Raw genomic sequence first — 22,617 nt, 5'->3', positions numbered from 1 at the left:
CTTTACGAGAAACTGCTGAAAAAAGAAGTAGACGACGGGAAACATTCCCGCGTTTTATTTTCCAGTAAAATTGCACTTTGATTTATTTATAAAATAAAAATAACTTATAGAATAAAATAAAAATAAGTACTAAATAATAAGAAACACAAATATACTAATATAAGAGAAAACACACCTTCTAAACTTAAATTATTAGTCAATTCAAATTTTATTTTATTTTTCATCAAACTCATTAACTAACCTTACAAACCACTTTAATTTATCATAAATAAATTTAATTATTATAAAGTTTATGAGGATGTATTTAAATAATATGTTAAAATTAGTATTTTAATAATTGAAAAAAAATATAAAAAATATTAAAATTAAGAATTATACTCACATTAATATATATTACATTATATTATTAATTATAAATAATCTAACAAAAATTAAAATTTGCAATAATTAAATTATAATGTTAGCAAACACTTATTAACTGTGTTCTTATTTAGAAGATACATTTAACGTTAAATAATTAAATTAATTAATATGTTTAATTTCAAAGATATTTGTCAATTAGGACAGCCAAATTATCAAATGCAAGAAAATGAAGAATAAGAAATAGGAAAACCAAATCGATTTCAAGGATTTACGTATAATAAGAACCCTAAGCAGGAAATAACAATGGATCTAGTGACAGCACAAAAACCCTAGCTAGGATAACTACGATAATACACTGCGAAATAAGAAGCTATGATATCTAATGATTTGAGATCTAAGCCCTTTCGCCGCGGATCCTGCGAGCAAGCTGCATATCCTTGGGCATGATGGTGACACGTTTGGCGTGAATCGCACAGAGATTGGTGTCCTCGAACAGACCAACCAGATAAGCTTCGGCGGCCTCCTGGAGAGCGGCGACGGCAGAGCTCTGGAAACGGAGATCGGTCTTGAAGTCCTGTGCGATCTCACGAACAAGCCTCTGGAAAGGAAGTTTTCGGATGAGGAGTTCGGTACTCTTTTGATATTTGCGAATCTCTCTCAAAGCCACGGTTCCAGGCCTGAATCTGTGTGGCTTCTTAACTCCTCCGGTGGCCGGAGCTGATTTCCTCGCCGCCTTGGTTGCCAACTGCTTTCTTGGCGCCTTCCCGCCGGTAGACTTCCTCGCCGTCTGCTTTGTACGAGCCATTTGATCGAATAAACTAAGATAGAGAGAAAATGGAAGAAGATGAATATCTAAGTTGTGATGAATTTGAGAGATCTTTGAACCCTTATTTATATTAGAAAGGGCGCAATGTGAAAAGCGGGAAGTACGAAATTTTATAATCAATAGAGAGATTTCTGGCCGTAGATTAATATCTGACGTCTCTGATACACTTCTATGTCTCAAGGCGGATAGTGATCCGCGTGCCTCATATGCTAACCAATAGGATCAATCTAAACTCATTACGCTTATTTAATAATAAAATAAATTTTAAAAATTCTATATTTAATTATTTATCTGGTTGATTATTCAAATCAGTTCTACATCATATTTTTTAATAATATTTTAACTTAATTATTTTATTATAAAATTTAATTTAATTTCAAATAAAATATTTTTAAAATAATAATTTTATTTATATATTTAAATCACACCTTGTCCAGCTTCGTGAATAACTTAACATTCAGACCTATATGGCCCAATTTCTTGATAACTTTTATCGTTGGGCTTGAGAAACGGGGATCAGCCCAAAATAAAAATACAGTCTAATTATTATCTTTAACTCCTATTGCTGAGCAAAATATTAGACTTTAATGTTACATAAATATATTATGTGGGGGGATATTTGTTCCTTATGCTTAAATTAGGACGAGTGAAAGTAACCATTTATATAAACAAAAATATTGATGCTAAAAAATAACATACATTTGTAGGATTCAGCTAGAAACAATGCAGGTTGTTTACTCTTTTTAGAGATAAACATTAATTTCTTCTTAATATTATCAATTTTCTTGTAGTTTGTTACTTGGAAGTTTTCATTGAACATTAACTCATGTGTCTTGCTTCCGTGACCTCATGAGTGACATCAATCTTCAACATGTTTGATAGAGAGATTTAGTCCATAACATTATTTGTTATCTGAAATAATTCAACAAACTCCATAAAATCTTAAATGCATAATTGATCCATATCTGAAATGATAAGTGTTGTGTTTGAGAATTTTCATTAATACAAGTGTCGTGTTTCACAACAAACTCCATGTATGGATTTCACAAATCTGCAATAATACAAGTGGTGTGGTGTTTGAGAAATTTCATTAAAAACATTATTAAAAAGGAATACAAAATTCAAATTTCATGTTTGAGAAAGTTTTTCAAGACTTATAGGATGTTTAATTACCTTTGTTTTCCTTGACCAAAGTTTCTCTTTGATTTTTAGTTACATACTAATCAAACATTATTTAATCAATTTATTGTAAACCTTTAAAAAATTCATAATTTCAGTTTCTAATAAGTAATAACATATAACCTTGTTTAAATGAAAAAAAGCACTAAATTAAATTAAAAATTCTAATTTAAATTTTAGAAATTAAAAGTCTAAAACCTTAAACTAATCATTTAAGCATACCATATCCTACCGAGTTAAAAGAGTTAAGTGTTAGAATCTTTAATCTCAATATTTATTTATTAAGTCTCTAATCTTTATATTCTATGTTGATAAATTCAGATAAATTATAAGTTGCGGAAACATATTTGAATCTGAAATGAAGAACGGTTCATTTAGTCGTTCTTCGTTATTCTTCATATCTTCTTCATGTTATGGACCTGGATCGAAATGTCTGATGTGGGTGAGGTTTAAGTCTTCCAACCCTCTATCGATAGCCTTTTGAGTGTTATTGAGATATTAACATAAACTTTTGTCTTATGAGAGAAACATAATAGGTAGACTATCTACATGGGTTGTGGACCTAGCCATAATATACCCATTTATTATTCGGCCCATCAACGAAATAATAAAGAGTATTTCTGCTTCTACACAAATATATCCTCATTTTTATTATAAATGTCTAAATAAGCTCATAATCTTTATATTTGAATAGATCACTTTAATTGTACTTTTAATATTTATAGGATAACAACTAATACACAATTACTAAATAATGTATATACTCAAATATTGTAAATAATTCCAACATTAAGTTGTTGGGATAAGGTATGAATGAACGACGAACGAGAATAACCGTAGAATCGTAAAATGAAGGATGTCAGAATCATTGGTGGAGACAAAGGAGAGCGGATATTGATGGAGATCGAGAGCTCGCAAATAGTTGTTTCATATTATCACGTTCTCTTTCTAATTGTTTCATTATATTAGTGAGGTGTATTTTTGTTCTAAATAAAGTCAGGTAGATAATAAGTCAATGGCGTTAAAACTCGTTAAAGATAAAATATAGTTTTGTATAACTTTAACAAGCTCAAATTGTAAAATTTGAAATAAGAAGTTTGGAATTCAAATCGGTCATAATAAGTCTCAATTTGACAATTCATATTATATTTCAACCATAATAATTGAAATTGACTTACAAAAGTATAATTTTCTTTATAACAATAACAGATTAATTATAATTTTAATATCAATTTCATTCCTCCAAACATTCAAACGGACTTGAGTGATTTTTGTATTTACATTAAATTAAATATAGAAAAAAATAGACTAATGAAATTGAACTACTAAAATGAAGTTAAAAATATATATAAAATTATATTTTGCTTTTACTATATAAAATGATTTTTGCTAAGATATGAAATAATAATTAAAATCCACATAAAATCAATAATAATTTATATATTTATATATATATATATATATATATATATATATATATATATATATATATATATATATATATGTCAAAGAATCCAAAAATGAATTATTGTCTGGTTTATATATAATACATATAGATAGATTCTCATCAACACATATCCATGCTGCATGATGAATTCTTATCTACAATAATAATAATAATAATAATATTCTTGTTTCTTTGGATCCCTAGCAGGTGCCAGAATTGTGATGTAGATTAATCCTTGTCCACAATTGACAGGTAAAAATGATTTTACTTTATACACTTAATTACTTATACATCATGAAAGTGAAACCTAGCTAGCTAGCTTTTGTCCCTTTTCTAATTGCTTTGACCGATCGATCGAATATATATATAGTTAATGCATCATGAAAATGAAATCTGAGTGACGGGTCTATTTCAAAACAGTAAAAATTCTTATCTACCTTAAATTCATATTTTCATATATAGTTTGATATGACTTGATCATGATCATCTGGTAATAAATTATTACAATTTTATATAAGTTTCACTAATTATCAATAATTTGTATTTTAAAAGTATATTAATGCATGGGGACAAGTAAATAGTATCAAAGAATAACACCATGTTTCTACTTTTTTACTCGATCTAGCTAGCTGTAAAAACAGGGGCGGAGCCAAGCACAAGCTGGCCCGGGCTGTGGCCCGGGGAGCCTTATGTATTTTATCAATAACGACGGTAAATTATCGTTGTCATTGGTTATTTCCCGTCACTAAAAGGCATTGGTGACAGCAAACTATAAAACTAGCCCGGATATATTTTTTAATAAAAAATTAGCCCGGGTAAATTTCAAATCCTGGCTTCGCCCCTGTGTAAAAAAGGGGAAAATGAACACCATTGAAGAGAGAAAGATCGATCGAGGAAAGACATCGTTTATGTTTTGTTGCTTTAGATAAAGGCTGCAACGGAATTGAAAGTGACCTTACCTTATACCTTAGTCCTTATATATAGTCCTTATATATAATATATCTAGCTAGGTTTAATTATTAATTATTAATTATAACGTTGTTGATCACACACGTGAACATATATATATATATATATATGCTTCTAATTATATATGTTTATTGACAAATCACAAAAAAAAAAAGACAAAGAATTAGCATTGGGCAGTGCAATTAATTAATTAATAAAACGTCTCAAGTTTATTTTTTTGGCTTAACATTGTCACATGAATGTGTTGGTTTCATAAAATATGAATTCTACTTAGAATATTTCCTTAATAATTAATCATTAATTGACTATATATACCCAACATATATGTTTGCTCAATTAACCTTGAAAATTGCCATTACCATGCAAATTTTGTTTAGGGTTTAATTAATACCTTACCATTAATTTTGCCATATTTATTATTATTTGTTTTGGGGAGATGGGGGTGGGGGGACGGGGGGCAGGGGATGTACTAATTAATAATTGGGATTTTTCAAGAAATTGGCTAGACAACAAAAAAAAATCTATAACCATAGAAGAAAATCCATTTAAGATAAGTTAAGTTGTACTTAATTGGTATTATATTATATTATGTCTAGATTCTGGAACATGATTTAATTTGCTATGTTGTAAAGAATAAAATAATGTATAATTTTTTTTTTGTAAAGTTAAAGATTGTATTGATTAGTAATTTGTTGAGTTAAAAGAATGCTGGACTATATAAATAATAATAAAGATTAAAAAAAACATTTAAGAAGAAATATACAAATGTGAAATCATAAACAACAATCCAAATACGATTCCATTGTATAATATTATTCACAAATAATAATAATAATAATAATAAAAGAATGATACCGGGGGAAAGAGACAATTATGGCTAGTTTGGAAGGAATTGGATTGTTGTCGTCTCGTCTCCCACTAGCTACTAAATCATCTTTCTGCCTAATCATGATCCTTGTATTTCTTTCTTTCTTTTATACTTATACTTGTACCAAACTACCCTTCATAAGTTGTATTTGATAATATAATTTATTCTTAACTAATCCACCTATATAAAAAATTAAAAGTAGTTTATTTTAGGTGAGATTTGAAATTGGCACGGGGCATTAAAAAGCAAATTAGGAAGCAACACTTTTGATCAAGAAAGAAGCTTTTTCTTTTGCCCCAATTGATGATAGCATTAGCCTTCTGAAAAAGCACAACCTTTTTCAGAATTTATTTTCAATTCTTCTAACACCCACCTTTTATTTTTAGTGAAGTGAATGTTTTTCTGATTTTATTTTTATTTTTTAAAGTTTAGGGCATTATAGTAAATTCTGCATCTGGCGTCGTCATGTTGTTGTGTATGTGTGAAGAGAGGAGAGAGAGAGGAGAGAGAAAATGAAGAACAGAGACAAAAGTAGTATCGGGGTGGTAATTGAATGAGTCCCACACTCTCAATATAACTCCAATATTTTCATCATTTCTCGCTGGCAATCTCTCTCAATCTCTCTCTCTTTACATACTTCTGCTTCTGCTTCTGATAAGCTAGCTGGTTGAATCAGTAGGCATCTTCAAGAATTGATTTATATATCTTCTTCTTCTTCATCTCTTCATCTTCAACAACCTGATCAGTGATCATCATCGCCCATGGCTTCCCAGGTAGTCCTCCTCGAACCCAAAACCACCCATAATAATATTAATAAAAATGTCGACGACAACCAAGCAATTCATGGGAAAACAAGGGAAGAACTGCAAACCGCCATTGCCAACGCACTTGAGCTCAGAGCTCTCCATGCTGCTGCTCTCCCTCTCCTCCAACAAGGAATTACCACCACCACCGCCACCGGCAGTAGTTTCATAAGATACCCAGTTACTCCTCCTCCGGCAGAACATCATCATCATTCTCCTCATCTCTCCTCCCATGATTACCCTGTTTTCACTCCTGTAATTACTCTCTATATCTTATCTTACTAATTTCATTTTATAACCATAAATATATCAATTCAATATTAATAATAATACTATGACACAAAAACTAAAGAATTCTCATTTCTCAACTAATTAAAATTTGCAGTATCAATGTTTCAACAACATCATATAAACATATTTGTCTTTTTAATACCTTGTTAAGTGAAAATTTTCAATTACTAATTGAATTTGTTATCAATCAATAACTCTGTGAATGGTCTTCTTCTTCTTCTTCTCCAGAGCTACGAGGAGGACGAACGTTTGTGGAGTTATCGACACATTCAATCGGAACCTCGGGCTATGTCCTTGTCGGAGTGCTGGGACAGCAATTACACGTTAGGTGGTGGTGGTGGAACCGGTAATTACGGCCACTCCTCCATCATGTCCGACTTCAAGATGGTCAGTGCATCCGCAAGACGAAACTCACTCCCATCCGAATTATCCCAATTACGCTTATCTCTCGAAGATCATACGTCTGTTGCAAGTTCTCGAACCAACGTCAAGTCCAGAAGAAGGAACAGTTTGGTCGATCCTCCTTCCAAGAACAACAAGAACTCCAACATTGTTGTCCCTTTGACCGATTCCCATGCTTCGGGCAACTCTCATCATAAGAACCGGGGATTGAGTTTGAGTCTTGGCCTGTCGAGGCTCCTCCCGAAGATGATGAGGAAGAAGAAAGAGGAAGTGGCGCCGACGATGAATGAATCAGAGGTTTCAATTGAGTTAATGAAGAGAGAACTAATGGAAGCGAACGAGAGTAGAGATGCAGCCTTGAATGAGCTTGCGGACATGAGTTCTTCGTTAATGGAGCTAAAACAGAAGCTTGAGTACTTGGAATCTTATTGTGAAGATCTAAAGAAAGCAATTCAATCCAACACCACCAACAACAACAATGGAGATGATCATCATCCCCAAGAGAATTCGCCAATGCCGGTCACTGAGGAAGTAATGGTGGAGGGTTTCTTGCAGATAGTGTCGGAGGCAAGACTGTCGATCAGGCAATTCTGCAAGAACCTCCTCGGTCAGATCGACGAATCCGACGGATCACTCGTCGAGAATTTAAACTCGCTCCTCCACCCGTACAAACTTTCGATAACCCCAAATCAATCAAAGACAACCGCGGTTTTGCATCATCTGGAGGCAATAATAAACCAGGCTCTTTACCAAGACTTCGAGAACTCTGTTTTCCAGAAGAACGGGGCTGCACAGCACCTCGATCCCGTTCAGGATCGGTTAGCAAATTTTTCTGCATTCGTCTCGCTGAGGAATCTGAGCTGGAACGAGGTTTTGATGAAAGGGACAAAGTATTACAGTGAAGAGCTGAGCAAGTTTTGCGACCAGAAGATGAATTGTATAATCACGACGCTGAATTGGACGAGGTTATGGCCGGAGCAGTTACTTCAGTCGTTCTTTGTAGCGGCAAAATGCGTGCGGTTGCTGCATTTGTTGGCATTTTCGTTTAAGAAGCCGATTGGGATATTTAGAGTGGAGGAGAACTCAAACTTTGACGGCAATTACATGGAGGATGTTCTGTTTGCTGATAAGAAGCAGCAACAGCAGAGGAGCAGAAGCAGAGTAAAGGTTATGGTAATGCCTGGATTCTATGTGCAAGACAAAATTCTCAAGTCTAAGGTTATTTGCAAGTATAAATCTGTACCTTAAAACCCTTCTCTTTTTTTTTTTTTTTTTTTTTTTCTTTCTGTGTGTTTATGTGTGAAATGATCAAATGGATGGAAACTGGTAGTTTTGATAAAATTTCTCAAATATATATATATATAAAATAAAGAAACAATGCATTCAAATTCTTACTATTTGGCAACAAATGGAAAAGCTAAAAAAATGAACAGATAGAGAGAGTTGGGGTCGATTATAAGTTTACTACATTCAAGGAAGAGTAGAAGAAGGATGGTGGTTATGGTGAAGTGGGTCGGGTCCAGTAGGAACTTGCCTGGTTGATCTCCTTCTCCTCCTGGGTTCGGATCCAGTCCAAGCTCCTCCTCCTCCATCGTCATCATGATCAACAACATTCTTCTGTTTCCATTACCCAATATGCAAATGAATTAGAAACAGAACCTAAAACAAGACAAATAAGAAAAAAAACACAATCTTTGGTTTAGACTACACTACACTACACTACACACATGAAGAAGGGGGAATAATGCTGCTTCAGCTTTCGTTCTCATTCCTTCTTCTTCTTGGGGGTCTGCGGCAACAAAACTATATATTATTAAAAATACAAAACAACATATAGACATGAATGAGACAGTCGGGTGAGACAGAGAGATTACAGAGGCTGGAGTAGTGAGTCGCCATTATTGGCAGTGAAAAGAAGAGCAGATAAATGAGAAGAAATCTGGAGAAGAGGGATTGGGTTCTCCAAAGCGCCACCACCATTTTCCAATGAATGTGAAAGAGAGAGAGGAGAATGAGAATAGAGAAGAAAGTGTGGCACGCCGGCAGCTGGAATGGGTGGATTTTTTCCGTACGAGGTGAAGAATTCGAAAAAAGGACAGATTTTCTTCTATCCCCCCGATTTTTCAGCAGCAGAATTATGGATAAATACGTCTTTCTTTCTTTCTTTCTTTACCTGCTGCCTGAAAGAGACAGACAGACAGACTGACTCATCCTCTCGCACTCTTTTCTTTTCTTTTGTCTTATTCATGTGAGTTTTCTTTTCTTTTCTTTTCTTTTCAATTTTATTTTTATAACTCATTTTTGTTTATATCAAGTATAAACTAAAATCATACCAAATGACATTTTATCCCCCTTCACCCAACCAAACCACTTAATTATTCAAATAACCCCATATCAAACAAAGCCTTAATTAGTAATATATTTCAATACTTATTTTGCTTTCTGGGGGTCACACATGTATATCAACATCACATTTACAATGACACATACATACATGATTTCCAGTAAAATACAAACTAATTAAAAAAAAAAAAAAACATATATCTAAATAAGTACTATAAAATTAATAAAATCCAAAGAACAAAAACTTTATAACAACAGTTCCCTTAGTCTAACTTCACAAGATCCCATAATTTCTTCCATAATTAAATTATAAAACCAACAACAGAAAACCCTATTCATGAACAATGACTTACAGTTATTGGATACAAGATGATGATTGATTCAACCAACTGCTCATGCTGATGCAGGTGAAGGCCAGTCCAAGTCCAAGTCCAAGTCCAATTGGGATTTGGTAGAAAGAATTATATACATACATCACATTGCCTGCACTGAATCAGATCCAACTGATAGTTACTCTCAATAATTAATATAAATGGAGAACAAGGTTTTTAATAAATGCAAGAAAATTAGGAACACACCTGACCTGACTAACCAACAACTAACTATGCTCCAAAGTACTGAATGAGATCATCATCCAGAAAAAAGTCTATGTCCTCGGTCCCATCAAATCCAAAATCAAACGGACTGTTGAATCCTCCAAACTCCAGTGACAAACTATTAAAGGGAGAACCAACATTAATGTTTCCAACAGATTTATCTTGCTCAACAACATTCCTACTCTGTTCTCCCCCAATACCATTTCCACTTCCATTTCCATTTCCACTTCCATTTTCATTTCCACTTCCATTTCCATTTTCACTTCCATTTCCATTTCCATTTTCATTTCCACTTCCACTTCCATTTCCATTTCCATTTCCATTTCCATTTCCATTTCCATTTCCATTTCCATTTCCATTTCCATTGCTGCTTTCTGCCTCAATCCACGGCTCATTGTGTGTCATCTTCGAGTACTCTGCACCAAGAACAGGCCCATAACTACTTGATGGTACATTAGACAAACCATAAGTATCCGATCCACTAAACCATGTTGTTGGATTCTGATGTTCTTGATTCCATCCATAATCTTGAGCTCTATTATGCAAACTCAAATTAGGTGGTTCTGGTTCATAATGCAGATTCCCATTTTGACTATTTTGACTGTGATAGAGTCCAATGTTGGTTGGAGGAAGGCTAGAGATATGGCCAACATCTTGTTGGGGCGGTTCAACGAGATCATTCTTTTCCTGGTTAATTGGTAAATAAGGTGTTTCCTCCGTTAGCTTTTTGTCGGGCCGAGTTTTGTTTCTTGGTTCACTAGAAGAAACCTGTTTATTACCACGAGCTCTTTTCTTAGATGAAACCGAGCCAAACCCATTATCCACCAAATCAACATCATAATCGCTATCACTACTGATAGCGGGCCTCTTCTTGTTAGAGGGAATGTCAGTTAAGCTCGAGTTCCCATTATCGCTACTAGGTTGCTGAATTAGGGATTCCTCTCGGCTCAAAACTTCTAACCAGATGGAGCTCTCCTTGGCAGTCATTTTATCTTGTAAGCACTTAGACTGACGGATAAGTCTTCTAATCTTTGTAAAATTGGGTGACATGTGCTTTATAACTGCAGTTAAGACCCCAACTTTCCACATCTTTTTCAAATCATGTGGTTTCCTGTAAGGAGGAGGTTGACCTTTGGGTAAGCCGAGTTTAGGCCACCAATCCTCATCGCCGGATGGCCACCATGGTGGGGGAGTAAGCTTCTCTAACGGGTATTTCCTTTGCGGTGGATTGCAATGTTGCATTAACGAAGACAACAGAGAACCTAATGTTGCGTCCTGTAAATCCTGAAGAACAGTTTGAGAGTTTCCTCTTTTCAGAATGTTATCTTGTTTGGCTTTTGCTTGAGATTCTGCTTCGTAGTTGGAAATTGCAGCAGGACCATTCTTATCAAACTTCACCTTTTCTTTCCACCAAGCTCTTATATTGTCAGAAGAACCGCTAACCGGCTTCCCCTTCTCGGGGATTATCCCATAGACAAAACCGCGTGCTTTGCATACTTCCATCAGTTTCAACATGTACTTCAGTATACCATCTTGTGCTCTTGACATCTTCTTACGTTGAGCTTGATCTGAAGAAGAAGATTTAGCCATCTGCTGGTCTGCCAATGCCTGTTTTGCAGCAAGCTTCTGTTTCTCCTTAATCCTCTTAAGTTTGATACGATCCTTCCACATTCGTTTCTCCAAATCTTCCGGTTCAATCTCCTCATCGCTCACGTCTTTCTCCACCAAATTCTGGTCATTTATCTCATCAACTTCGACAATTGAGCTGCAGATAAATGCATTCGGAATATACTATCAACAAAATTGCACACTCTATCCGGTGGCTACGGAGAAAAGCAAAGAACAGAATCTAAGAGATTGAGATCAAACTAGAATTCTTAAAGCAAGACAACAAGAATTAAAGATCAACAGACAGATATCAGCAAAAGAATGAAATTAAGTTTCCACCGACTTGAGATGGCAAATGAAAACGCGGAACAAAGGGTACAAGAATGAATGAGAAGTGTTGAATATGAAATCGCACCTGATATCAAACACATCCATATCTGCTCCGATATCGGAGACAAACCCTAGCACCGGCAACGGGTTTTCACCTTTTCGCGTTTCCTCAGATAGCACAGCAAAAGAGAGAGAAGAGGGGCGGCCACCAATTTAATCCTCTGTAGTTTGGTGGTCAAAGAATTATTTACTTGTCATCAAAATTTGTTGTCTTTATTTCATGCTTTGAAAAAACAAATTCAATATAAATAAATAAATAAATAATCATATTAATTATTAAATATATAACAAAATATAGTTTTTGTTTCTTTTTTTAATAATTTAACTAATGTAAATCTCAAATAACCCATTTTTTTTTCTTCCAAATTACATCGCCATCAAACAAGCTAATGAACATGTCTTAATTAAAAAGACAGTGGCTTATTATATTCAAATTATTGTCTTTGTAATGAACTTGTCTTAATTAGTTTTTTTTAAGTCTATTAAGAAGAAGACAACAAAAAAACATTAATAATTTCCAAGAAATTGTACTTGTATACTTTTGTAATATATTTTATTGTAGATGTTTTTGATTTTTTAAAAAAATATTTATTACGTTAATATTATTTTAATACTACTTTATTTTATTAAATTTTAATAATTTATCTAAAAAAGTCTCAAATATTTTTTTTATTATCAAGATTTAAATAAAAAACCTAAGAATCTATAATCAAGAAAGTTCACATGAAATAAAAGACAATAGTAATGAAAAAGAAAGAATATTATAACAGTGCTTTTGATTCTAATATTATTGCAAAATGCAGAAAAAAAAATATTTATAAAAATTAAGATAATATTATTAGAAAGAATGTTTTTTAAATTTAATTTATAAAATTATAATATTAAAGTTTTTTTCTTTTAAAAAATTAAAATAATATAAAAAGGAATAATAAAAAAAATATTCTTATTTTCCGATACTAAATACCCTGGGTAAATAATTAAGTATCCAACCCGAATATATATTTTTTTTTGTTACTAATTTATCTGATCCGACTGAGGTGGCTAGTACTCGAACCTATGTATACCTATTTTGTTGGAGTCTTCAATTTGGGTTAGGTCCATTGGGTTAGCATGTTTGTCAAACAATTTAAACGGATTAGGTTAAAATATTAGCAACCCATTTGAAAATGAGCATACATGGGCCAGCCTGCTCGGGTGGCGGGCCTAAGCAGGTCGGACTTGGGTTGACCCGCGGGCTAACAAAAAAAATTAATCTGATTCATAGCCTTATAGGCATATGCCGCATAGCCGTAGTTTTTTTCACTCTAGGCAGTAGTGCAACCATCAATACTAAATATTTCATCCATTGTCCTCCAGCTACTTATTTGTTCCACATTTCTTCTCTTCGTTTTCGCTTTCACAAATTCGTGGATTCAAACTTGGTTCCAGACTGCAGCAGTCAATACTCAATACTTCGTCCATTGACCGCTGACTAATTAATGTGTAACGATAGACGAAACTCTTATTTGATGTGTATTATGACTGAATTTTTGTTTTTTAGAATTATTAATAACTTTTATTTATTTTTATTTGTAGTGAGACAATCTGCGAGCTGATCCACCTAACCAGCAACCCACCTTGGGTTGAGTTGGGGATTTTCAGACCACCGAGATGGTGGGTCGATCCACCGTTAACCTGTCAAACGATGAGTTTTAGTAGGTAGACCCGTCCCACCATGGGTTGGCCCGTCTGACCGCTCTAATTGCCATGACTAGAGTTAGACAATTTGGCATAATCTTGTAAGAGACCAGTTTAATGAGCAATTGAATTCATCTATTTGTATAGTTTGGTCTATTGATTATCATAGAGCCTTCAATTACATGCGGATGATTCAAATTGGTGACATTTATTTAGCTCTCACACACAAAATAAAGCCAAACCATTGATAACATTTTCATTGAAGTGAATCATTTCCACAAAATATTTGACTACAACATACAGTCTGATTTTGAAGGCAACCTCTTAAAATAATTAGCAAATATGGGCGGAAGCTTCCGACGAAGCTTGGGGTGCCTGAACACGTAAAGACCAGCCACCACAACCACCACCTGAAAAGGAACAGCGTAGAGAATCACGGCAGCAACCAAACAAAAGACCAAGAACAAAGCCGACGCCCTTGGGTCCCTCCAGCTCACCAACGAATGAAACCTCTCGCATTGGTTCGCAAAGTCCCCAATTATCCCCTGAATCTTCCCCCCAATGCTCCTCATCCGATCGTACCTCACCCTCACGATATCAGGCCCTTTCGTAGTAGGAAACGTGTCCAACTCTTCGTCGTGTTCTTCTGATCCCACCGTATGAGCTTGCGATAAGTGGATGTCCATGTGAGGAGGGTGGCTCGGTTTCAACTTGAAGTATTTCCAGACACTAATCCCCGAAATGAAGAGACAGATCGTGGGTAAGATCGTTTCGGGCATCGTCACTAAGATTAAAAACAGGGCGTGGATTAAAGATGTGGTTAATGGATTCTTCCAATGACAGACCTGATCGAACCATTTCGCAACTGAAATTATAGCGCTTAACGCATCTAGAACTCTAAAGAAGTTCGCTTTCGCCTTCCTAATGCTCCAAATGTTCGATCCCACGTCCAGCATGTAATCCACCACTTCCTTCTTCAACGGAGGCTCAGCTCTGCTTAGCCTGGCAGAGACTATTAACGTCGCCTGGTTTCTCAACATGGTGACTTGCTGCATCGGCAATTGATGAACGTAATGCATTTTCGGAAATATGGGTTGTGTGTATTTCTGGATCATGTTCACGAACGAGGTGCACGAGAACCTAACCGCCAATTGGATCTCGCCCATTTTCTTCACGCCCGACGAATGCAAGACGATCAGAGGGTATGAATGCGTGTAGACTCGCCCGGTCGTGAGAGTCGACAGACGAATCCTCACCTTCCCAATTCTCGAATCCTTTCCTCCTTCGTTTAAGTGACCGTTGTCAAACACTCCTATGGTTAAGACCGTGCACGGGTCGTAAACCTCCCAAGTGTATTGCTCGTTCCACCTCGGGGTCGAGCTGTTGATTATGGTACGAGTCCTCACCCACTTTTGACCGTATTTTGCTACGCAAAAGGCATCCGTGGCCGGCGGTTGTTTCATAGGAGGTAAGCCGGTGGCGCTTATGATCCCCAATTCCAATAACCCGATGCTCGGTTTCCAAAGTTGGCGAGCCGTCGGTCTAGTGTCGCTAATGTAGTTAATCGATTCGTCCAAGACGTGGTAACCGCCTTCCAAACAGACCCTTAAGTGGATTTTGCTAGCGAATTTCTTCGCCTTTTCTCCTTCCACGGCAGCATGATGCTTCTCGAGATCTTGCCACCTGGCCGGAACGGGCTTGTTGTCGAGCCTCTTAGGGAATGTTTGAAGACGAACTGCGCATTTCCCTAAAACGTCGTTCTTGTTGTTTTCAATCTTGTCTTCAACTATCAAAATCAACTGCTCCTCAAAAGGTTCAGCCGCCACGAAAAGCAAATCTTCGTTCCAAAGTGGACAAAGGCCTTTGGATGGTTTAGTTCTCAAGATTTGATTTCCTATAATTGCCTGAACACAAACATCAGGAACTCTTCCCTTTTCGTTTGGGATTAAATCTTGACAACCAATAACGTTGACCCTAACATACCATAGTTTAGGAGCGTGATAAACTTTTCCTCTAATTCTAGCGACGTTTTCAAATTTCGTCGCTGTAACTGCATCCGAATGCCAAGCGTCGGTAAAAGCCTCATCCGCTTGAGTTCCTCTCCATATGGCAAGCATGATCTCCCCTGTTCTAATCTTGTTCCCCTGTTTGTCTTCCAGCCTATGCCAAACGGGAGCCAGCGGGCTGTCGGGTGGGATCCGTTTCGGGGTATCGATGAGTTCGAACTGAAGCCTGCCGATGAAATCATCCAGGACGAGATCCTTGTCTTTTACGACAATCTCGACAGAGGTGGCCTGTAATTGATCCTGGGAGAAGGCGAAAACTTCGTTCCATTCCGGGTTGGACTTTTTTTCGAAATGTTTGGTTGTCCCTTTGTAGTTTCCTAATTTTACTTCGACATAAGGATCGCAGCCGCCGATTCGGTCTAGTTCTTTTGCTTTGACAATGCGGACAAATAAGTAATCCATCTGCTCGACCAGGTCATGAGTAGACGTGAACTTGTCACGACCGAACATGTTGCCTGTGCCGCTGCCGGAGATTCTAGGAGACGTCGCCTTTGTAGCGAATTCTGCTGGGAGTGGTGGAGGCTTATACATTCTTTCTTTTCTTTATGAACTTAATCAAGATTCTGAATCAAATCAATGTGTCAAAAGATCAAATTCAAATTTCAATAAACATGAGTTAATTGATAGAGAAACGAAACGTGGTACTGACTTACCCGTTGGAGCTTTGTAAGGAATGCACAAATGTTTGTTTGTTTGAGCAAAATGAATAATAATAGATCAATGACCAGTTGAGAGTAATTATATGGTTATGTTATTTTCACAGTGATAAGTTAGTTTGTATATTCAAATATATATAGCTTGACCAATGAAGTTCTTGTTTGAAGATGGTGAGAAATCTCTAAGTACTAGACAATTTCGGGAGAATGTCACCATCAATTAGCTACTACATAATTAAGAGAGAAAGATAATTATTTTCACACTATTAAAGTTTATTATATGGAGATTATGTTAGGCTCTTATAATAATAATAAATATTGGTGATAAACAAATATATTTGAAAGTAGTTAGAATAATTATGTTATAGTCAAAGCATTAGTCTCTCGAGAGTAGTTTCCAAGCAAATTAATTAAACCAATCAAGAGTAGACTTTAAAACCTAATCCCAATAAAGTAATTTAACTCTTAACAAATTTATATACTAAACCACATAAAATAAACATATAAACCAAATGAATATTGAAATTAATATATAAATTGAAGTAAGTTAAAAAATCCAATAACATGGATTCCTTCATATCTACATATCACTCAAAATCTTCATCCCAGATTTTCCATATTGATTAGCAACCCCCCACACACATAAGAAATTATTAGATGCAGTTGAATTAATAAATGATTTCATAATTATATTTTTATACTCACTAAAATAGTTGATAAAAATCGTCTAGGTCAAATTCACGTTAATATGGGGTAGTGATTCCTAAATTAAAAAAAAAAAACTAAAAAACCTTATTTTTAATTTTCATTAGTAATAAAAACAAGTTAGCTAACTATTTGATATGGTCGTTGAGGTCAAATGATTTTAATTAGAAATGATGACATTAGCCAATGTATTAGGAAATTAACTACTGTTGACAGTAACGGTTATGATAATTAATAACATGTTTTTGTCAATCCCCCATGCCCATAACCATCTACCTTATTTTGTCATTTATTGTCATCAAATACTTATTTGTTTTTATAGCCTGATGGTAGATATTGGTAACAAATTATTTGAAAATAATCTTCGATATTTTATTGGATTAAGGAAAGATTTGACATTTTCGAAATCTTTATCTCACTGTCGACCCGAGAAACGATTTGAAAAATAAAACAACCAAGGTAAAAACAGATCGATAAATAAAACAACTTAATTTTGATAGTAAGAGTATCTGAAGTATTCATATAAATCTAAATCGCAAAAAATCCATTGAAAACTCTCAATTAGTAATGCTGCTTAAATTCATCACATCACAAGGACTATTTGAGACAATTAAAAGTCTAAGTTATCATGGACTTGTTTACACAAGTTGAGGGGGCTTTTTGATAAATTTCTCTTCTCGGATGTGATCAAGAAAGATGTCGATCATTAAAACGACGTAGTTTATTTGTACTCTCTTCTCAGACCACCCCCCAAATCTGCTTGTCGCCACCTTTCCCTCCTTCCTCTGCCTCTTCCATCCCCAAATCCTTTCGCCGACGTTCGGTTCACCGCCGTGAAAGTCCACCGTCGACCGGCGGAAAAGAGCCACCGAGGAATTTCTTTGAAAGGCCTTCGAACTATCTTCTCAAAAGTGTCTCCTCCTTTCGTTTTCCAAACTAGGGTTTGGTTTTCAGATTTGGTAAGTTCGTTAACTTCGTCATTGTTACGGATTCACCTCTAGATTTGCATAACACAGAAACCTAATCGACTTAATTTTGATTGGGATACAACCTAATCGCGCGCTTCCAGTCACTTATTGGTCAACAGCATCAAAAGATTCAATCTTTGCCTCATTATCAGTCGTTTTAGCTAGAATTTGTTGGAAAAGACGTTTCGCGAGGTTTAACCGGTAATATTATTGAATTTGCAGTATCATCGTAGCTGCATGTCTTCGGCCCTTCGTTACAACCTAGGGAAACATATTGACGTCGTTCTCTAACCTTCTTTTATCAAGGTGTTGGGTTTGCAAGTTCACACCATGGATTACAACGATAGCAGTGGTAAGTATATTCCATCAGAGATCATCTTTTTTTCTACTTTCATTCAGTGAATCTTCCGTCAATTTTGTAGACATTTGTGTGACTCCTGATGTTTCTATTTCTGCACACCTCAACAACCTTATTTAAGTCTCATTAGTACAATTAATCCTACTATGATCTATATGTTTTCTTAACGAACAATTCAGATTTCAAGCCCAATTGCACTTCGAATAGTCAAAACTGAAGTTTAGTTTGAAGATTTGAAAGATCTAAAGATGCTGCATATCCTATAGGACAGGCTGTGCTTATGTTTTCTTCTATCCCTTAGCTTGCTCTCTTCCTTTCATGGAAGGCCTTTATTAGAATTTCCATTGATGCCTTGAGATTGCTTATGGTACCATTTAAATATAATTAACTTAATCTTTGGTCCAATATCACAAGAGCTCCTTAACCTACATTTCTGTTTCATTGAATGTACGAACTTCTCATCTGTCGTATGCTTTCGTTTCCTTTGTATGAACTTCTCACCTGTCGCGTGCTTTCCATTCCTGTGTATGAACTTCTCATCTGTCGTATGCTTTCCATTCCTTTGTATGAACTTCTCATCTGTTTATGCTTTCCATTCCTTTGTATGAACTTCTTATCTGTCGTATTCTTTCCATTCCTTTGTATGAACTTCTTATCTGTCGTATTCTTTCCATTCCTTTGTATGAACTTCTTATTTGTCGTATTCTTTCCATTCCTTTGTATGAACTTCTTATCTGTCGTATTCTTTCCATTCCTTTCTACTTCAAACTTTAAACTATGATTTCCTTATGTATATAATGTAGCCGTTTGAAAATACTTTCTGGATCTGAATACAAATGAGAATTTGTCTCACTAAGTTCTAAATGTGGTAATCTCGATTTCGAAAAAAGTGTTTCCAAACGGGGATATGAAATAGAGTGTAACCCTACTGTATGCTAATGAGAATTTATGACAAAAGACGAGAAACTCAACCCTCTTTCTCTCTATGTGAATCAGATAAATTGATTAATTATTAATTGCATGCATCTTGTTAATGATCTAGGTACAGATGATGACCTCCCTCCTCAACGTCGCAACAGATTCCCTCAGGGAGGTCGAACTATTGGAAATTCAATATCTGGAATCCAAGGAAGTGCTAGATATCCGCAGATGCATAGTGAGATGGAGAGCCAGATCCACATTATAGAACAAGAGGCTTATATTTCAATCCTGCGGGCATTTAAAGCTCAATCTGACGCTATTACATGGGTAAGTGTACATTTAATGTTATCTATGCGATTTCATGCTTAATGAATAAGAATATCTTGTTTTCAGGAGAAAGAAAGCTTAATCACGGAACTTAGGAAAGAACTTAGAGTGTCGGATGAAGAGCATAGACATCTCCTATCCAAGGTTAATGGTGATGACACCATCGGAAGGATAAGGTGAATTAAAATTTTAAATAGCTCAATCTACTGTTGTTTGCTCAATGTTTGAAACTGTTCCATTCTATTGTTGTTTGCTCAATGTTTGAAACTGTTCCAGAGAATGGAGGAAAACTGGTGGAGTTCGCAGTAGTGCCCAACAGCAGCCTGTACATGATCCTGTCCCAAGCCCGACTGTTTCTGCCTCACATAAGAAACAAAAGACATCACAATCAGTAGTAGTAGCTTCTATGCCACTCGATGCTCCAATACCAACATTTCGTAAATCCATGCCACCATCTTTGGCGTTGAAACAAGGCCCTGGTTCAACTCCCAGGGGCAAGAAATCAAAATCAGTGAGTTACGCGAGAAAGTGGATTATTTGAGTAAAATGACCAAAATATCCTTTAATATTTTGGTATTTTTACACAATTATTCTTGTTAAAGCCTAATTCTCTCATAAATCACATTTGTTCAGTTGATTTGACGTAGTTTTTAACATCAGATACCAGAAGACATTATGTGGGATGTTGAGAATCGGGGTATTATTTCCAACCAATCTGGTGGCACTGCTCCTGGCCATGGATCTAAGAAGTCCTCGTATGTTGGGACAACAAAAGGCCCAACCAAGAAGAAACAGTTTTTTTCATCAGGAAACCCTGAGAAGAGCTCGTTGACTGACATTGAATTGCTTCATACAGATACTCTTATTAAGCAGGTAGAATGAAAATTTTAGATCGTTTATCAATAATAAATATGCTAATTCCAATTGTATAATAATGAATTTCTGCAGGTGGAGAAGGTTTTCAGTGCAAGCCAACCAAATCCAGCAGACATAGAGAAAGCAAGAAAAGCCCTTAAAGTAAGTAAAGCCCTCAAATTTGTTCCTGATCATTATTCAGTTGTAGTTTTTACATATTTTCAAATCTGTTGACATGTAGGAGCATGAAGAAGCCCTGATCAACGCCATTGCACGACTTGAAGATGCATCCGATGGAGAAAGTGGTAATAACTGACTACACGTTGCCATGTATAGAGTTTCATGTATAAAAAGAAAAAGTTCCTCGGATGCTCGAATTTCTGTGTGTTTCATTTTTCATTTATAGATAATCTAAACTCTTCACCTTGCGACGGTTCTGTACAACTTTTGAAAGTTACTAGCGTTTATTTAGATGTGAAGATGATGGTTTTCTTTTTTAAGTTGATTCATATTATTTTCCGCTTACACTCGCATTAGGGCTGTTAAAGAAAAATGGATTCTTTCAATTATTTTTTTTTTTTGGGGGGGGGGGGGGGGGGGGGAATCCTGTTTAACTGTTATGTGAACCATGGAATTGGCACATTGATAGATCGTATTCCATTTGCAGTTTGTTGTTTTATGTAGCATCATCTCTTTGTGTTATTTGTTTCTGGTTTTATGAAACAGGTCAAAGAGAGAAGAAAATTTGTGGATTAAATGAAGAGACAGATGAAGGTAGAGGAAATGAAGAAGGTTCTGATGGCAATCATCAAGCAACCAAAGCTGGAATAGTAGGAACAGGAAATGGTCATGACAACCATTAATTATTTCAGTGTTTAGTTAATAACTTATTTAAGAACATGTTTGTTAGTTTGATACAAACACAGATCTAGTATTTGTCATGTTTTTTTTTATTATTATTATTATTCTAACATAGAGAGGCTGTGAGAATGTTTGGAAACATGTAAAAAAGTTTATTGTAAATTAGTAATTCTAAATTTATAATGCACATTTTTAGTGATCCTTTCTCTATTTAGCCAAAGCTAATTGTGCTATAAAAGAAGTTGCCCATTTTAAAGTCCTTGTCCACCAATATCTAATATAATAAATACCCATATGGCCTTATTTGTTGTGATTTGATTACTTAAACAATTTGGAAGGAAAATAATAATGAAATTTTATTCTTAAAGTGAATGAATGATTCATCATCTACTTCCTAGATAAGAGAAAGGATTGAGTGAGATCGAGCAGAAGATGATCCATATCCCAAATCAGATATTGTATATGACATCATGAGAAAACAAAGAATCCTAATTTAAAACAAAGATATGCATGCCTCTCTAACAGACAAAGTCCAAAGTCTTGTGTAAATTTTAACCTGAAACATGAAACATAATATACAGTCTTACCCAAAAACAAGAATGAATGGATCCATGGGTTTGATAAAAACTTGCAAGATATCATCTCAGGCAGCATCTTTCATTTTGAATCTGATGAACATAAACATCAGAAGAAGAAGAAGCAAATATAACAACAGCCTGAAAAGAGGCCTTTTTCATTGATTCAGATCATTATAAAAATAATTTTACAAAGTAACACTATATAACTAAAAACAGTTGTTTTTCAGGAGAGAAAACATAAATAGAAACAAAATTATTAGATGAACATATATTATAAACAGAAACAAGTGAATTAACAGTTATTTCTCTGAAGATTTCTTACGCTGTGGTGATGGCCCGGTGGGTAATATCTTTGACTTAAATAAACACTGTGTTCTTCTCAACTTAAACCTAAACCTAAACCTAAAATGGAGAAGAGAGGCAGGCGAAACCCAGATAAAGAAGCACCCTCAACATCTCTCTATCAAAAGAAATTAAAATATAACATTATTTTCTCTCTTTTCAAATAAAGATGTCTTTATTAAGTTAATTTTTTATTTATTTTTTTCATTTTTTTTAAC

The 22,617-nt window shown here is 35.1% G+C and overlaps 5 protein-coding genes and 1 long non-coding RNA gene across 12 annotated transcripts; 2 read left to right on the top strand and 4 right to left on the bottom strand.

The window, feature by feature from the left end:
- Positions 1-597: 597 nt before the first annotated feature.
- LOC124929103 (histone H3.2-like) lies at positions 598-1,237 on the bottom strand. The gene has a single exon (XM_047469374.1). It carries the CDS (start codon positions 1,166-1,168, stop codon positions 758-760), a length of 411 nt encoding a protein of 136 aa, XP_047325330.1. The 5' UTR covers positions 1,169-1,237; the 3' UTR covers positions 598-757.
- A 5,033-nt stretch (positions 1,238-6,270) lies between these two features.
- Positions 6,271-8,539, top strand: LOC124929039 (IRK-interacting protein-like). Its single transcript, XM_047469303.1, has 2 exons — positions 6,271-6,710; positions 6,975-8,539. Exons 1-2 carry the CDS (start codon positions 6,414-6,416, stop codon positions 8,394-8,396), a joined length of 1,719 nt encoding a protein of 572 aa, XP_047325259.1. The 5' UTR covers positions 6,271-6,413; the 3' UTR covers positions 8,397-8,539.
- On the bottom strand, positions 8,478-12,250 carry LOC124929038 (ETHYLENE INSENSITIVE 3-like 3 protein). 7 transcript variants are annotated; one of them, XR_007098616.1, is made up of 5 exons: positions 12,111-12,250; positions 10,070-11,852; positions 9,845-9,974; positions 8,876-8,937; positions 8,478-8,765 (listed from the first exon to the last, which is right to left on the bottom strand). XR_007098616.1 is itself a non-coding variant. In XM_047469299.1 (3 exons), exons 1-2 carry the CDS (start codon positions 12,128-12,130, stop codon positions 10,094-10,096), a joined length of 1,779 nt encoding a protein of 592 aa, XP_047325255.1. In that variant the 5' UTR covers positions 12,131-12,250; the 3' UTR covers positions 9,694-9,979; positions 10,070-10,093. The 7 variants fall into 7 exon arrangements, 4 of the variants coding, with proteins under 4 accessions (XP_047325255.1, XP_047325256.1, XP_047325257.1 ...); XR_007098614.1 differs by having other exon boundaries at positions 8,479-8,765; positions 9,845-9,979; XR_007098615.1 differs by lacking the exons at positions 8,478-8,765; positions 8,876-8,937 and adding an exon at positions 8,994-9,328 and having other exon boundaries at positions 9,845-9,979.
- Positions 12,251-14,052: 1,802 nt separating this feature from the next.
- LOC124932212 (FT-interacting protein 4-like) lies at positions 14,053-16,359 on the bottom strand. Its single transcript, XM_047472830.1, has one exon. The coding sequence runs from the start codon at positions 16,357-16,359 to the stop codon at positions 14,053-14,055; it is 2,307 nt and encodes a 768-aa protein (XP_047328786.1).
- A 1,576-nt stretch (positions 16,360-17,935) lies between these two features.
- Positions 17,936-21,686, top strand: LOC124932162 (protein EMSY-LIKE 3-like). The gene is made up of 9 exons (XM_047472774.1): positions 17,936-18,148; positions 18,380-18,509; positions 19,558-19,763; positions 19,830-19,939; positions 20,040-20,274; positions 20,424-20,636; positions 20,712-20,780; positions 20,860-20,923; positions 21,345-21,686. Exons 2-9 carry the CDS (start codon positions 18,488-18,490, stop codon positions 21,479-21,481), a joined length of 1,056 nt encoding a protein of 351 aa, XP_047328730.1. The 5' UTR covers positions 17,936-18,148; positions 18,380-18,487; the 3' UTR covers positions 21,482-21,686.
- Positions 21,687-21,921: 235 nt separating this feature from the next.
- LOC124928744 lies at positions 21,922-22,537 on the bottom strand. Its single transcript, XR_007098588.1, has 2 exons — positions 22,380-22,537; positions 21,922-22,147 (listed from the first exon to the last, which is right to left on the bottom strand). It is a non-coding gene; the product is annotated as an uncharacterized LOC124928744 (long non-coding RNA).
- Between the last annotated feature and the right edge of the window lie 80 nt (positions 22,538-22,617).

The sequence above is a fragment of the Impatiens glandulifera genome, chromosome 3, assembly GCF_907164915.1.
Source record: "Impatiens glandulifera chromosome 3, dImpGla2.1, whole genome shotgun sequence".
Classification (NCBI taxonomy): Eukaryota; Viridiplantae; Streptophyta; class Magnoliopsida; order Ericales; family Balsaminaceae; genus Impatiens; species Impatiens glandulifera.
This window is presented reverse-complemented; position numbering and strand designations above follow the sequence as displayed.